At 54.3% G+C, this 15,991-nt stretch overlaps 2 protein-coding genes across 4 annotated transcripts in view; both read right to left on the bottom strand.

Annotated features, from left to right (window-relative positions):
* FN3K (fructosamine 3 kinase) overlaps positions 1 to 1,283 on the bottom strand; it is an 8,673-nt gene extending 7,390 nt beyond the window's left edge. Inside the window, exon 1 of one of the 3 annotated variants that reach the window (XM_046674227.1) lies at positions 966 to 1,283. In XM_046674227.1, the coding sequence (XP_046530183.1) occupies positions 966 to 1,106 (141 nt within the window). In that variant the 5' untranslated portion in view covers positions 1,107 to 1,283. Of the gene's footprint in view, positions 1 to 494; positions 854 to 874 lie in introns of those variants that run through there. The other 2 variants (XM_046674229.1, XM_046674228.1) reach the window with 2 other exon arrangements.
* Positions 1,284 to 7,112: 5,829 nt separating this feature from the next.
* On the bottom strand, positions 7,113 to 15,757 carry FN3KRP (fructosamine 3 kinase related protein). The gene is made up of 6 exons (XM_046676972.1): positions 15,575 to 15,757; positions 11,822 to 11,973; positions 11,352 to 11,443; positions 10,257 to 10,339; positions 8,636 to 8,758; positions 7,113 to 8,350 (listed from the first exon to the last, which is right to left on the bottom strand). Exons 1-6 carry the CDS (start codon positions 15,722 to 15,724, stop codon positions 8,012 to 8,014), a joined length of 939 nt encoding a protein of 312 aa, XP_046532928.1. The 5' UTR covers positions 15,725 to 15,757; the 3' UTR covers positions 7,113 to 8,011.
* Positions 15,758 to 15,991: the final 234 nt, after the last annotated feature.

Below are 15,991 nucleotides of genomic sequence, written 5' to 3'. Positions count from 1 at the left end.
GCACTGACAGTTTCAAGGGTCGGGCCTAGAGGAGCTTCCCGGGACCAGCTGTGAAGGTTCCAGGACAGCGTAAACCCTGAACCCAAAACTGCTTCCCGGAGGCGGGGCTTACCATTTTGACGGGTTTTAGTTCTGAAGTCAGATTCCTCCTCAACCGTTCCCTGTGCCAACAGCTCAGGGATGCTGGACCAACCCCAACCACTCATCCATCCCAGAGGTGGGCAGGGCTGCAGGGGGACTGGGAGGGGTCACCCCCCACCACTGCCACACCTCAAAGGGGCACAGCCCCCAGAGCACGGCCCAGGCAGCACAGCCCTTGGCACCTGGGTGCTTTCCTCATTTGTAAGGTGTTATAGTTTCCATATTTAGTTAACAGTAATATTTCACGCAAGCCATGGAAACCAAACAAAAGCACAGACTGTGAATAGAGGGAGTGTTCCCCTGGCCCTTGGGGTCCTTCTTGGGGTCCTGGCCTCCCTCCTGACTCTTCCCACCTGCTGAGGAGAGCCCACGGGTGCGAAGAACCCAAGGCCAGCGCTGGGTCTCGAGGAGGGGCAGAAGTAGCCGGACTCCAAACCTCGTCGCCCCCATGCTTGAGGGTAGAGAAATTAAAACAACCAACCAAAAACTCCTGTGCATCCATGCAAAAGGAAATAAATGAATCCTGCAGCAGACAAAACCCCGGGATCCCACAGAAAATGCTTGGGCCCTGCTCGCCCTGGAGCTGCCAGCTCCACAAGGCCACGGGCAGGCTGCCCCCGGGCTGCGAGTGCAGGCCCGGCCCAGGAAGAGGCTACCTTGCCCCTTGTCCCGAGCCCCTCCCCCTTCCCCTCACCCCTACCCCTACCCACTCCCCTCATCTCTTCCCACCCACCTCCACCCCAACCCCCTCCTCCTCTCAGCCCGGCGGGGCCGGCTCAGGCCGCGGTCGCGGGCGGGGGAGTGGGGAGGGTTGGGGGGTGCACCTGCGTCCTGCGGTTGACCTTGACGAACACGGGGCCCGCGTCCGTGTCGTAGGCGCGCCCCTCGCTAATGAAGCCGGCGCCCGGGCTCCCGAAGGCGCGCAGGGTCGCGGTGCGCAGCTCGGTGCGCAGCAGCTGCTCCATAGGGGCGGGGGACGTGGGGACACGGGGGATACTGGGACCAAGGGGAGGGAAACACGGGGACGAGGGAGGGACCCGGGGATGGCGCAGACGGCCCAGCCGGGGATCGAGCTCCGGCTGCCGAGGCCGCTGTCCGCGGGGGAGGGGCCTGCGGGCTCGGAGCACCCGGCCCCGCCTCCCGGGCAGGGTCCACCCTCCGCCTGTTCTCTCCCGGAGTGGGGCAGGCGCGCTCCCCATGGGGGACCGACCCAGCTCTTAGAGAGGGAGGGACGAGGTCTCTGATAGGAGGACTGAAGCGGGTGGTGCCCTGACCATGTACCCACACAGTGTGCCCTGACAGCCTGAGGTGGGGTCCACCTGCTACAGGCACTCCCAGAGCCGGGCTGGGCCTGACATCCCTGCACAGAGGTTCCGTGAATCCTGGCAGGCTCTGGCCCAGACCCCTCCCACCCGGCTGGACACAGGACACTGTCCAGAGGAGACGAGGCTGTCCCTGGGCAGCAGGTCACAGGCCTGCCTGGGTCTCACACTGTCCAGACAAGGCTGGGGGTCTCATCATGCCCAGCAAGTCTCCAGGTACTGCCCAGTGACACCCGTTGCTGGCGCTGGGTTTGCTCCTCAGGGTGCCTGGTGCCCATCAGAGATAGAGGCTGCTCTGGGGTTTCTGATATCGGGCAGCTGCCCCTGCCCCAGGTGGGACTCCCGATTACAGAGACTGGCTGCCTTGGGAAGGGAGCTTCAAAAACACACACATGCCCGTGTGCACACATCTATGCACTGGCATGTACAAGGTCATTGCACAAGAGCAAGTGGGACAGGAGAGATTGTACGGCCATCTGTCAGGGGCATGTGCCCTTCCATGTGTTCCTCCTCCTAGCTTTCTTCTCTCAGTCTAGTGAAGCCCACCCTGCTACTGGATCTTGGGAAAGGACTCATGAGCCTGGCCCTCCAGCTTCTCCCAGCACCCTGGGGGAGACACTGGTCTTAACTGAGCCTCCTTCCGGGCCTTGGGCATGGTTTGCCCAAGCAGGGTCTGAATGTGACGGGTGGCAGCCAGGCAGTGGCACACCATCTTACTGGTCCCGAACCTAGGTATTTGGAGTCACTCCCCAGGCCTCCCAGCATCCGTCTGAGCAGCCCTGGGTCCGAGCGCAGAATCCTCAGCATGAAGACACATGCCAAGAAGAGCATTTTGACTCTGCATACTGGCGCCACCCTCCTCCCAAACCTGCCTTAGAGTTCTGGTTTGTGGTTGGGAGCTCAAGTGGGAGATGTGACTCAGGCACTTCCAAGCTGCCCTGTGAGCTGTGAGTCCCCTTCCTCACCACGGCCAGTCTCCTCATTCTCCCGGTTCTCCCAGAACCACAATTATGGCTGCAAAGATGCAGAAGGTGCCTCTCAGGCACAGCTGGAACCCACACTCAGGGAGCTGTGACAGGAGCTCTCAGGACTCGGCATCGTTAAAGGGAAATGTGTCTGGGAGGTGTGGATCTGGGTAGTGGGACAGGCCGAGGTACCAATGGGGTCACTGTGCAGAGGAAGGACTCTCCTGCTTACTCAGATCCCCTTACTGTGAACACAGAGTCAGTGGCACTGAGAACGAAAAAGCCCTCAGCCAAGCAACAGCCCATTGCTCCGTGTTAGGGGAGTCTTGGGGGGGGGGGGGGCGCTTGTAACACTGCTCAGAAAAGGGGCCCAGGAAGGCAGCTGAGGGCACGAACCCCAAGGCCATCACCACAGCCCAGTCTGAAATCAGGCAGCAGGGTAGGGGATGGGGTCCTGAGGCCCTGGCTGAAACCTGGAGCCAATGGACACTGTCCAGGTGTCACCGCTAGTCCGTCATTCCAGCCTCCACAAGGAACTGCACTGGGACCACGCCCCCTGGGCAGATGGTTGTTCTCGGAAAGGGACGGGAATTCTGCCACTTCAGAATTCAGAGATGGCTGTGATCCAGCTGCTTTGCTACGCCCACCACAGTCCCCCAGCACGCCAATCCCTGTTTCTGAACATATTCCAGTGTGTCCACATACTTCTGCCACAAGGAAACCCAGGCAGGGAGGCAAGTTCTCATGCAAGAAGCTTTTGGAAGCAAATTTCAGTGGGAGAACATGGGGAGGATAGAAGCAGCAACCCTCCCAAGTGGGGAGACATGCACCAGACGTGCTGAGCAGCACTTACGGGCAGGCAGTGCCCCCAGGAAGCTCATCTCTGACACCCCGTGGGTGTCTGGATCTGAAGCTCAGGTAACGTACCCAAGCCCCCCCTGCGCTGGTCTTCCTGATGCCAAGTGCAGAATGGTTTCCATCACACCGGAGTGGACTGTCCTGAGGTTTTTAAGATGGTCTGTAGTTCCTAAGACCTCCACTAGGATCCCCCATGGAGATAACCCACGTCTAATGTGATGCAGTGTGAAAACGTCTGTTAGTTTCATGTCTGTTTGGAACAGAGGTAACTTTGTCTCGGGGTCAGGTACGCTGCTCTCTGTAGAGAAGTGAGCTTCTTTTCCACACTTGCATTTTCCTCCCTTATTTTGGCTGTAATTACTCAGATTCTCTTTGGTATTTTCTGTTTGTTTGTTTGTTTTGTGAGGAAGACTGGCCCTGAGCTAACATCCATGCCAATCTTCCTCTATTTTATGTGGGATGCTGCCACAGTGTGGCTTGACAAGTGGTGCTAGGTCCACACCATGGAGGATCCGAACCTCTGAACCCCGAGCCGCCAAAGAGGAGCACATGAACTTAAACACTCAGCCACAGGGCCAGCCCCACTTAGATTCCCTTTGAATCCCAAAGTATGCTAAACACCATTTCATAAGAGAGTCCCATCTGCCTCAACGGTTTATAAGTGTCCCTCCAACGCCACCCTGCAGACATCAGCCTCAAGACAGCAGAGTAAATGGGAGGCCTCCACGGCCACCAGGACCCACCTGTGAGGGGCTTGGTGCGCCAAAACACAACCGTCACAGAGCCTCGGCTTTTGTGTTTAGGGGCATCCATCCAGGCTCAGACCCTGTTCCACAAGAGTTCCCACAAGAGTTCCCTCAGTTCTCTCAGCCCATGTTTTGAGCCACAAACCTAGAATGAGCCTAAAAGAGATCTCAAAATCCAAGCCCTGAAGATACACACTTCACCCCAAGACAGCCTCCCTGGCCTCACCCTCATTCTGCTTAGACCCCACTGGCTATATGATTCCTGGTATTTCCAAAGCAGCAGGTCAGATTTGAAGGAGGGAAAAGTGAGCGGGGGAAAAGGGAACAAAGGGAGATGAGTAACCAAGACAAAGGGAGAAGTCTCACATGAAGTGTTAATAATAACAATGATGGGCCAACAACCGAAGGGGGGATCACTCAGCCCTCTGCACCCAGGACCCCATAAAGGGCAAAAACTGGGCGGGCACAGCTGGCTGAGGCTCCTCAACACGAAGCAAACGGCCTGAAATGTTTTTAAACGCCCGGAGGGAAGCAATGTAATGACTGATTCCAGTGAAGACTCCAATCAGGAAGGCACTAAAGTACATCCATATCCTCGTTTAAGGGAGAAAAGCCCATGTTTCAGTTCCGCTGTCATCAACAGGATGCAAAATGAAAAGCTTTCAGGTGGAGAACTAAAGTGCAGTTATCTAGATTTACTTCTGTGGAAGGGCTGATACCCTGACAGGAGCAGATATAATGAGGTATTTTCATACAATAGTCTCATTTTCAGTAAGAAATAAGTACGACCACCCGAGATGAGAGCTGAGGGACCTGGACAGGCGCTCGGGGCAGCGGCCAGCCCCCTGCACCTCCTGCCTCCGAGGCCTCCTGTGGTGCTCACGGCGGGCCCAAACAGCACAAACCTCTCCCCGCTCTTCTGCACAACCAAGGGGCCTAGATGCTGTATCCACAGCTAGTCCCTATGGGTCTAGCCAAACCTCCCATTATTTCAGATGTCAGCAGGCCACTCAGCAAGGACAGGAGGCAGGCTGCTGTCAGGACACCAGCATACAAGTGTCCCGTGAAATTATACCTCTAAATCAAAACCTCACTCCCCCCGCCACCCTCCACCGATCCAGAAGCCCAGAAAACAGATGCTCATCCTCATTTGGTATGTGCACAGAGGGGCTTTCATGGAATGGAACAATCCACAGCAACTCTGGGTGGGTCCATGGAACTTTGGGCTTGAGGCTTATAAGATGCTGGCAACCCTTTATCCATAAAAATATATATATATATATATATATATAAAATTATGAATACAAAATTAGGTACCATACATACATATTTGCTATAAACTGCAAAGCTTAGAAAGCCAGAAAGCCCTGCAGCACTGTGACCACTGTCGATCAGCTCAGTGCCTGCCAAGCTTTCCCCACGTCTCCACCTTGGCTGCTCCCTCGCCCATGGCCTCCCTGAGATGCATGCGGTAACACTTCTCCCTCTGGAGGACTGAAGCGTTTTCCCGGATACAGTTTGGGAAAGCTCAGGCCTCAGCTCTCATCCCCAGTACCGCTATGCTGACATAGAAGTGATGTTCAGGCCCCAGAGGGGGACATTGTGGGGCAGAATCAGCCATTCCCTGTACCTGGCACAGCACCCAAGAGGACTCTCTCAAGAGGGGGTCCAGACCATCCTCCTTGTCGGGCAGCCCAGCATCCTGTCACCTGCTCCAGTGACCAGCAACCACCAAACCCAGCGGGGACCTGCGAGCGACACCACCGGGAGCCAGAAAGCACCCTTCCCCTTGCCACTGACTTGTGGTTCTGCTCGGGGCACTCATCTACTTGATGGTTCGTGCGAATTTGGGAACATGAGATGGAGAGCCTTCTGTTAACATTCTTGAACTGAACAAATACACGTTCTATCCAGCCTCTGCCCTCTGACCTTTCTGCTCCCACTTTAACCACTGAAGAGAAGGAGCCCTGGGCAGCACCTCCCAAAAGGTGTCAGCTGCAGAACAGTTATCTCTTGGAAGACCTCAGGTCCACCACCGCGGAAACCAAAACCATCCTGGAAACCAGTCTGTTACCAACACAGGGGAACAGGGCAGCACCCACACATCGGAATGAAGCTGGCTCATGGCATCCTTCCCTCAGAGACAGTTACCAGTTTTCCCAGGGGGTAAATAGGCTAAAATCTTGGAAAACAGTAGTCCAGGTATCACCATGTCTGAAACTCCCACAACCACACGCTCTTAACAGTCACAGTCCTCTCTCCCTTCCCACAGAACCAGAACTCTGAAGGGACCAGTTCTAATGGATGAAGATGTGGAATATACACACAATGGAATACCATAAAGAAAGACAAAATTGTCCCATTTGCAACAATATGGAAGGACCTGAAGGATATTATGTTAAGCAAAATTAACCAGAGAAAGACAAACCGCCATATGATTTCACTCATGTGGAAGGTAAACAAACACATGGACAAACGGGACAGATTAGTGGTTATCAGAGGGGAAGGGGGTGGGCGGTGGGTGAAAGGGGTAAAAGGGCACATATGTATGGTGACAGATAAAAACTAGACTATTGGTGGTAAGTATGATGCAGTCTATACAGAAACTGATATGTAATAAGGTACACTTGAAATTACACAATGTTATAAACCAATATGACCTCAATAAAATAAATAAATAAATGATGTCAGAAAATGAAAAAAATAAATAAAAATGAAGGCATCAGTTCTGCTTCTGAGTCCCACTGAGGTGCCCTGACGTGTAATAGAGAAACAAAAAGCAGACAAGAGAAAAAATGAATCAGTCCCCTTGAACTCCTCGTGAGACCACTGGTGTCGTCTCTGATACTGATGTGCCCCGAGCCCAAAGTCGGACCCCGGAGGTGGCCACCAACTGGCTTCTTCCCCGAAATGCAATTTGACAGTTACTTTCAACCTCCCTTTACTGTTTCCCAAATCTCGCAGGTGACTGAGAACAGCAGTTAAACTGCACCCGCGTCAGATGTTGGAAAGTCCTCAGGCTACACTGCCCTTAGTTTGAAGCTCTGTGCTTACGAACAAAGTCAAGAAAAAAATTGCTCTTTTAAGAAACAACAGTTGTACTCATTTATTGTCACAATATATTACAAAGGTTTCTTGGCAAACAGCTAAGATAAACATTGAATTATGATTTAAATGAGCGAAATATACAGTCTCGTGCATCACTGAAACCAGAGTTTATTCAAATTTTTATGCAAAAGGGTTTATTAGCATCAATGCCATTCATGAACATTTCTCATCGCTGCAAGACTGCAGGAAAGGGAATGGCTGGCTCAGCGCTGGTTTCGTGTGATGCAAAGGAATGACAACTTGCCAAGCCTTGGCAGACGGCAGACGAGACGGAGGGCTGACAGGAGCAATTCAATGGCTCCAGAGGCTAGCCATTTGGTCACTCCCAGAATCAGTTTCCAGACCTGCTCAGCCCGTGGCAGGGTCCAGAGGTAACACCGAAAGGACAGGGAATGTGCCTGATTTTGGAACTGGTCATTGTAAGATGCTCCTAGTAAGACGGTCACATGTCTAGACCCAAACATCAGCACCTCTCCTGGAGCTGAGACCGTGGGGCTGGTGGGAAGGGCCCAGTACACAGGCCACTCCCCATCCCCACCTTTCGGCAGCGGCATGGTTCGACGCAGCCCACGCTCCGCAGGTGCTTCCGTTCACACATTTCGAGTGCGGTTTTATCCAGCTAGGAAGTCTAACAAGGCGTACAACTTTAGGATGACAAAACCTTTCTTCTGAGATATTACATACTTTACAAGGCTTGGAGAGTTGGTCTGAAGCTACTGCAAGTGTGTGAAGAAATGAGGAAGAACCCCTGATGGAGAGGGCTGTGGAGGAACGAGAGGGACCGGGACAGGCACCTGCTTAGGATCTGGTGCTCCTGAACTTGAGGCCCCACACACTCCCCACAGAGGCCTCCCTCCAGAGAACTGCAAGCTCATTTGGTGAGATTCCTCATGATGCTGAGGGAGGACCCTCTATACCCTGATCCGAAATGATTCCAGTGGTTTAAATAGTGAAAGAGCTGATACAGCCGAAGGCGCTTATCAAACCCTGGAGCCTTGGGGATTTTGCTGTGGTACGCAGAGTAGAAGGAGCCACTGAAGCCCCCAAACATGCCCGCTATGGCCAGCTCATACTCCGAGTGGCCATAGAAAGAAGCAGGATCAAAAATGATGGGCCCAGAGGAATCCTCTGCTACGTTTCCTGCCCAGAGGTCCCCGTGCAGCAGGGCTGGGACGATGTCCAGATCACGGAACATGTCAGGGATCTTCAGCTGCAGGGAGGAAATGCAGGCTCAGCGAGGTGACCAATACGTGCGGGAGGGATGCAGATGCTTTTCTAAGTGTGGTCCACAAGCCTGAGCAGAACATGGCACACAGATGCATTCGGACACGCACAGCTCACACACGGTGGAGAGACACCAACAGCCGCCCTCCGGGCTGGCCCCACCTGCCGCCTGTCCAGACCCAGATCCACAGGTGGCCGCACCTGCCTTGGCACCCCCCTCAGTCAGGCCTACAGGGCATGGTGGGCACAGGGCGCGTGGGGTTCCACTCACCTGCAGAGCAGACCAGAGCTCACGGGCCTCCCTGTCCCCAGACCCCTTCTCCACCATGTCCATCTGGGGCTGAATGCGCTGCTGGGCATAGAATTCAACCCAGTCCTTCTGCCAGTCATTCACCTGCACGGGCCACAGAGAAGGGAGAAAACAGAGCTCAGAGGAAAATGGGGTACCTGAAGGAGGTACCCTAAAGTGGAAAGGGCTGGTCATTAGAGGTGCTACTACAGGGATGGGTGTGAAGGAGTGGGCGCTGACCAGGCAGCATGGGGCCTCTCGGATATGCTGGGACCTTAGATCCTGTTCCAGGAGCAGTGGGAAACAAGGGGGCCCTTGCCACTGAGGAGCAGCAAGCACTCTGAAGAGCTCTAGGACGTTTTCTTTCAATCTATACTCACAGGGGAGCACAGAGGCCAGAGGTGCTGGCCTTCCCTGACCCCTGGGGCTCATTTCTGACCATCCACCTGGGCATGGAGGACCCCTCTTCAGTTTCTCCTGAGCAGCCAGCCCTGCCCTCTGCAGAGAGTGATAACATGAGAAGCCATGCAGAGCCCCATTCAAAAACACCTCTGAGAGAGGATATCCAGGCCAGAGGTGCTGACCACCCAGGAAGGAAGCAAGACAGACATTCACAAAAGCAGAGCAGCACAGTGGGCCGTATGTGACACCAAATGACATAATATCATGCACAAACACACGTAATCTCACACATAGGCACCCTCACACACCTTCATGTGTGCATCCACAAATGTACGTATACATGCAACACACACAGTGAGTTACAGGCAGGAGAAGAAGGAGAGGGCCAGCTGAAGCCCCCCCAGCACAGCATGGAGCAGCCAGGACCAGGGAGCCCCAGCCCTCAGCCACTCACTAACCAAGCAGGTTCCTGGACCACCTCCTACAACATTTCAAAATCTGAATTGTGTCTGCCACACCCTCTGCTCCCAGGAAATCCCTGCCAGCTTTCTAGATTCCTCAGTATTCCTTCTCAGAAGCCACCTGCCTTTCCTGAGAACACAGCCACCATCCAACCCACTCTGTCTTTGCTGGGCATCAAGCAGAACTCCCCAGAATGAAATTCCCGGGGGACCAACCTTAACACCATAAATCTAGAGTTACAACCTTTTCTTATGCTACCTTTGAGAGCTGACTATGTAGAATTAGACATGTTTTAACTTTCTAATTTTTTTCTTCCTTCCTCTCCCCAAAGCCCCCCAGTACATAGTTGTATATTCTAGTTGTAGGTCTTTCTAGTTCTGCTATGTAGGACGCGGCCTCAGCATGGCTTGATGAGCGATACTAGGTCTGCGCCCAGGATCTGAACTGGGCGAAACTCTGTGCCACTGGAGCGGGGCCACAAACTTAACCACTTGGCCACAGGGCCAGCCTCTAAATTTCTGATTTTTATCCACCTTGAAATCCAGCATCCTAACTTGCTGGTCCTTCTCTGTTTCTCTGAGCTTACCCAGCATGTGAGGTACGACAACCTCTTAAAAATTAGCAAAGAAAAAAGGGAGGACTTTTACCACATTTCACCAAAAAAGGGAGAGGGTGTGTTTTCCCCAGCTGTTTCTAAAGAGTTGACCTGATTGGGAAATGGAGGCAAAATGTTGCTCACCTGGGGGAGGTATCCACAGCACGTCACCACATCAAACCCGAACTGGTCCACGAAGGGCCGTTCCACCTGCCCGCCTCCTTTCCCTTGCAAGCAAAAGGAAAACAAGAAGGATGCCTAGTTCCTTGCCCGCTCAGGCCTGCTGCTGGAGCTCAGAGCAGCTTGGAGGCCTAACCTCAGTGCACGCTTCTTTACCCTGTTCTCATCCAGAGACAAATGAGGGCCATGGTCTCCACCGACTCTCAGGACCCAGGAACAGAGCCTGACCTGTCACACTTAACAATCCAGGATGCCCACTACTTCCCAGGAGAGGCACCAGAGGATGCTCAGAAGAGCAACAATGTTGCGTACAAAAAAGGAGGAAAAATCCACCCCATGACCCATCAGAAAAGGAAGGCCTTCCATGGCCAGCTTAGCATTTGCCATTCGTGAAAGACACACAACTGTGCTTTGAAATGGTCTCATCATTTGCAGCTCCCAAAGTCAAAGCAAGTCCTGCAGGACTAAGCCACATGTGACTTGGAAGGGACAGGCTGTCTGTCCAGCACAGCAGATTCTCACAGGACAGGAGTCTGCCCGACCTGTTGGGCACAGTAGGTTCTTGGTCATGTTTCTGGTGTGTCAGCTACTCTGCCTGGCAGAGTCATCCTATGGGCTGCGCAGGGCTTATGAGAGGTCAAAGGAGGGGACTACTGGAGGACACCTCAATGCTAACGCCACATTAAGCTCCAAAGGGTCAAGTGTGAGGCTGTCAGTTTGAGCCTCACGTCTCACTTTCCTTAGGGGAAAAGGCACTGTATAGAATGCCAGAGAAACTTTGATAGGCTTTCTTCTGGAGAGTGAGAGGTAAAAGGAACCAAATGTGATGAGGCTTCAAGTCCAGGAAATATTTCCTGTCTTTCAAATGCCTCTGCAGGACAGGACGCTAACTGCACCCACTGTGTGCGCTCTACAAGCACGCAGCGTGGGGTCGACATTCCTCCCTGGCATCAACACGGGTCTGATCCTCACACAGCCGTGGCACAACCACACCCACGCACCCATACTGGCCAAATGTCCTCCATTCGAGGGTCCCTCGGGGCCCACACAGCCCCATACCCACTGTGCTGGCCTCCTTCCGGAGCGTCTCTCCAAGCTTCTTGTTATCTAGGTGTAGATCTGCTAGCTGGGCTCCAAGCTTTGCAGCATGACTGTGAAACCAAAGGCAGCAACTAAATGCGTGACATAAATGCAGACAGACACCCATCTGAAAGGCCACAGGCCACACGGAGCAGGTCAAACATCTGAGGATACAAACTCTATTTTGGTGAAGCAAGGGGGAGATGAAGGGCCCTGATCATTTGACAGCCCTTCCCAGCCGCCTCTGAGCTTGCAGCCAGGTCCTTGCCAGCACCTCACCTTGAGAGAGTCCCTTCCTGTTTGCCTTTGGCTGCAGAACCCCTCAGGCGTGGGGTCATGGGTTCCTCACAGCACATGCCTCAAAATTATACCCCCACATACAAGCTCCAGGCATGAAGGAACCACTCAGAGGAAAAACAAAGCCAACCAGAGGGAAGACGCCAACACACCTGCTGAGATGGGACATGTCCAGGTGCTCCATCACCAGCATGCTGCCGCCTCCGGGCGCATCGAGAACCTTGATGGGTCTGGGCACTTTCACTGTGCCTGTTTTCAGGATGGCCGTCAGACTTGCCATCTCCCCTTCAAACATCCTCTTGGCCTGTAGAAAAACGACAGAGGAGCCGGGAGAGGAGGGAGAGCAAGAGGCCGCCTGTGGATGTGCTGTGGGGCCGCGTGTTCTCAAGCACCGCACTGACACGGACGGCTGGTTGGCTTTTTGGTGGCGGAGAGGGTACGTTCGAGGCTGCACTTTCTGGTGCTGGACCCCATCTCGATGCTGTCGCCGAATCCGAAGTCGCTCCACAGGGAGGAAAGTAGAGGCTCCTAACTAGCACCTCACTAAGCGCCTGGCACAGAGCTGGACTGTGAACGTGGGTCATCCTCACACAGCACCTCAACCACAACCCTGCCCACCTGGCCCCTCGGGTGCAGGTCGCCCTCCATCCACACGTGCCAGGAACCTGGAGTCTCTTTTTCACCTGAATGGACCACAGGGTTCTATGGCATCTCCTTCTTAGCACTGAAAACCATCTCTTCTCACCCCATTTCCATCCTGCCCAGAAGTCCTTGTTTCCTGACTGCCGCAACCATCCTCCACCTGGCCTCCCTGCCCCCACTGCAGTGACCACCAGAGAAGGCAGACCCCACCCTGAACACACCCCAGCTACCAACCCTGTCCCCACTGCAGTGACCCCTAGAGAAGGTGGACCCCACCCTGAACACACCCCAGCTACCAACCCTGCCTGCTTTCTGCCTGACAGCCCCACCTCCCTACCCTCATCTGGGCCCCCCCACGGGCTCCGCCCCTAACTTGCATGCACACCCCCCGACCCATGCTCCTGGATCACAGCTTTCTTTCAGTTCCTCAAAGACCCCTGCCTCCTCCAGCCTGGAAGCCCCCCAAGCAATGTCACCTCTGCTCGGAACACTATGCCCCATCTTTTACCAAGTCAGCTCCTTCCTTGTCACGCTTCAGATTTCAACTAACATCGGTTTTGAGTTCTCAGAGAAATCTTCCCTGACTTCCCAGATGAGATAATTCCTCCCCTTTGAAGTATCTTTTCCTTTTCTTCAAGTAAAGATGCTACAGAAGCACATGCAGAAAAATGCAAACTCGGAAACACCCAAATCTAGTTCTCACAGAGTCAGCACACCGTGCAACTGCTGCCCGATCCAGAGACTGGACACTCCCGCGCAGAGGCTCTTCTCTTCCCCAGCCACCCCCACCCCCACAGCGCAGACCTGTCCTGTCTGCTTTGTCATTCTAGGCACAGGGGCAGATGGCCTGGCTTCTCCATCACATTGGTGCATCAACAGTCATTGTTTATTCTCACAGCTGTAGAGAGAGAGCTCTGCCGTGTGAATATTCCAGAATGTGCTCATTCAGCTCCTGCTGATGGACAGCTGGGCTTCCAGTTTGGCGCTACCACAAACAGTGCTGCCATGGACTTATTCTTATAGTTACTAACTCTGTGACCTCGGGCAAGTTACTTAAGCTCTCTGTGCCTCAGTTTCCTCATCTGTAAAATGAGGTTAATAACTACCAATTTCATAGTTTTGCTGTCATGATTAACGGAGTCAGCAGCTAACACGTACATCGTCCATTCTAAACACTTTTATAAATATTATTATCTAAATTATTATTATTATATGGAGAGCCAAAATCACAGAGGACAAAGAACAAAACTGTCTTAAGGAGAATTTTCAGAGCATTCTCTTTAGAAGATAAAGGGAAAATAACTGGGCCCTGGCCACACTCCGTACGAGAGCACCATTTGTGAGAGTAAAGCAAGGGACAGAACTTTTAAAATGCAGGGAGACGCGAAGGAGGATCTGTGAACCCAGCCAGAAGCCAAGGCTTCTCGAAGAAATACCCACTGCTACATGGTCCTGAGTGTCCGACTAACCCTAGGAACACTGCCACCAGGTAAAGTCAGCATCGTGCTCCCAAAGATCTAGAACTGAGGGGCGGAGTATGACACAGTGTGCAAAGTGCAGATAAGAATAATCAAGAGGAAAACAACCTAGACCAGGTCAACTCCAGCAGGGGTGAGAAGGAAGACAGAAAGAGCAACAAGGTAGTCTTCTCTTAGAAGTCTGGAGGAAGGTAGAACAGAGTCCCTTTTCCAAACAGCCAGCAAAGGCAGACGCCACGGCCAGTGCATCTGCATAACTCACACATTCCAAAGCATGCTAGAAACAACATGTTTGGAACTATTACCAAAGGGCTAGAAGGAACTCACCTAAGGAAGATCAGCGAAAAGAAAATGGCCTTTAACCACGAAATAAAAAGTGAGTAAGAACACGAAGAAATAGCAGCAGCAGAACAAAGCTTAAAAAGCATCCCTAAGTGGTTCCATTTTAATCATGGAAAATACTTGCTTCCCCTGTAATCAACACCAAGTTGTGAATTATTACAAATGCCAGTGAAGGTGGAAATACAGACATAAAAAGGATGCACGCCACAAAAGAGGAAAAACCCACAGACGCCCTGCCGCAGGAAGTCAGGAAGGACACACCGCTACACTGGCACTGCCTGGGGGCAATCGACCTAAGGGTAACTTCGAGGACGAACAGTTGGCAGATGCCTCTAAAAGGGATGTACAGGACCACACGCAGCTGATCTCTGCAGAACAAAGAGGAGAAGGTTGGTCTTGAGAGAACAGCAGCGCTTCAGAAAGAGATCATCCCACATCGTGGAAGGTGGGACACATTTCTGCAAAGAAAATTAAAATAGGGGCCAGGATGATTTCTAAGGAAGGAGAAGAGCACGGCCAGGGTGTGTGACCCGTAGGACTAGGTTCTGGGGTGAGCACCCTCAGCCCCGTGGAAACAAGGCGGCGCCCAGCCCCGCGCTGCCTGCGCCGCCAGCCTGGGCCTTCAAGCCGACAGTCCTGGAGTGAACCCACCCAAACTGGACAAAGAAAGGCCCGCAACAAGCAGACCGAGCACCCTTCGGCAGTGAGCCCCCGACCCTCCGCGGGCCCCGGAGCAGACTCCACGTACAAACGGACGCAGAGGGCGCTGCATCGGACTGAATGTCGTGTCCCCCAAAATTCCCATGTTGAAGCCTAACCCCGACGTGACGGCGTTAGGCGGTGGGGCCCTGGGGTGGAGCCCACGACGGTATTCCCGAGGACGCGGGGAGAAGCGCCTCTGCGTCCCGGACGGGCTCACCAGACCCCGAACCCGCTGCGCCCCGATCTTGGCTTCCAGCCTCCAGACCTGGGAAATAAACGTTTGCTACGCCCGAGTCTAGGGACAGTGACAGCAGCCTGAGCGGACCTGCCGGGGCTACCGTGTGTCCCATCACTCAGACAGGGTGCGATGTCTGCAGGTTCACAAGGATCCCAGGACAAGGGCTTCTCCTACACGCCCCTCTTCAAAACTCGCCATAAACAACGGATTTTCCCAAAGTAGCGGCCACACCAATCACGGGGACAGCGTGCACAGCATCACCGTCCATAGTGCACGATCCCCGCTGCACTCGGGAGGCTCGGGGACCCTGGACCTCGGACCTCGGACCATCGACCCAGACCCCGGACTCCAACTCCGACACGGACCCGGGCCAGGACCTGGACCCTGGACCTCGGGCCCCAGACCCCGACCTGGACCCCGACCAGGACCGGACCCAGGACCTCTGACCCCCTCCCCGAGTCCCCTGCCCCCCCCCCGCCCCCCCCGCCCACGGCGGCCCTGACCTCCGCCTTGGGGTTCACTTTCACAAACACTCGTCCTCTGTCCGTGTCGTAACTCTGGCCCTGGCTAATGCACCCGCCTCCGGAGTGACCCGTGGCCTTGACGGAGCCGCAGCCCAGCTCCCGCTTCAGCAGCGCCTCCATGTTAGCCATGTCCAGGCCGCAGCCCGCCTCAGGCAACACAGAGACGCTGCGACGGCGCGGGAACGCGCGGGGATTGGGTGAGGGGCGGCAGGGGGTGGGACCGGGCCACGGAGGCGCGTGGGGATTGGATGAGGGGAGGGAGGGGGCGGGACCGAGCCACGGAGGCGCGCGGGGACTGGGAGACGGGCGGGGCTTAGCCTGGAGGATTGGGAGAGGGGTGGGACCGAGTCTCGGGGACGCGCGGGGATTGGGCGAGGGGCCGGACGACGTCGTGGT

This window comes from Equus quagga, chromosome 11 (assembly GCF_021613505.1).
Source record: "Equus quagga isolate Etosha38 chromosome 11, UCLA_HA_Equagga_1.0, whole genome shotgun sequence".
In the NCBI taxonomy this organism is placed as follows: domain Eukaryota; kingdom Metazoa; phylum Chordata; class Mammalia; order Perissodactyla; family Equidae; genus Equus; species Equus quagga.
This window is presented reverse-complemented; position numbering and strand designations above follow the sequence as displayed.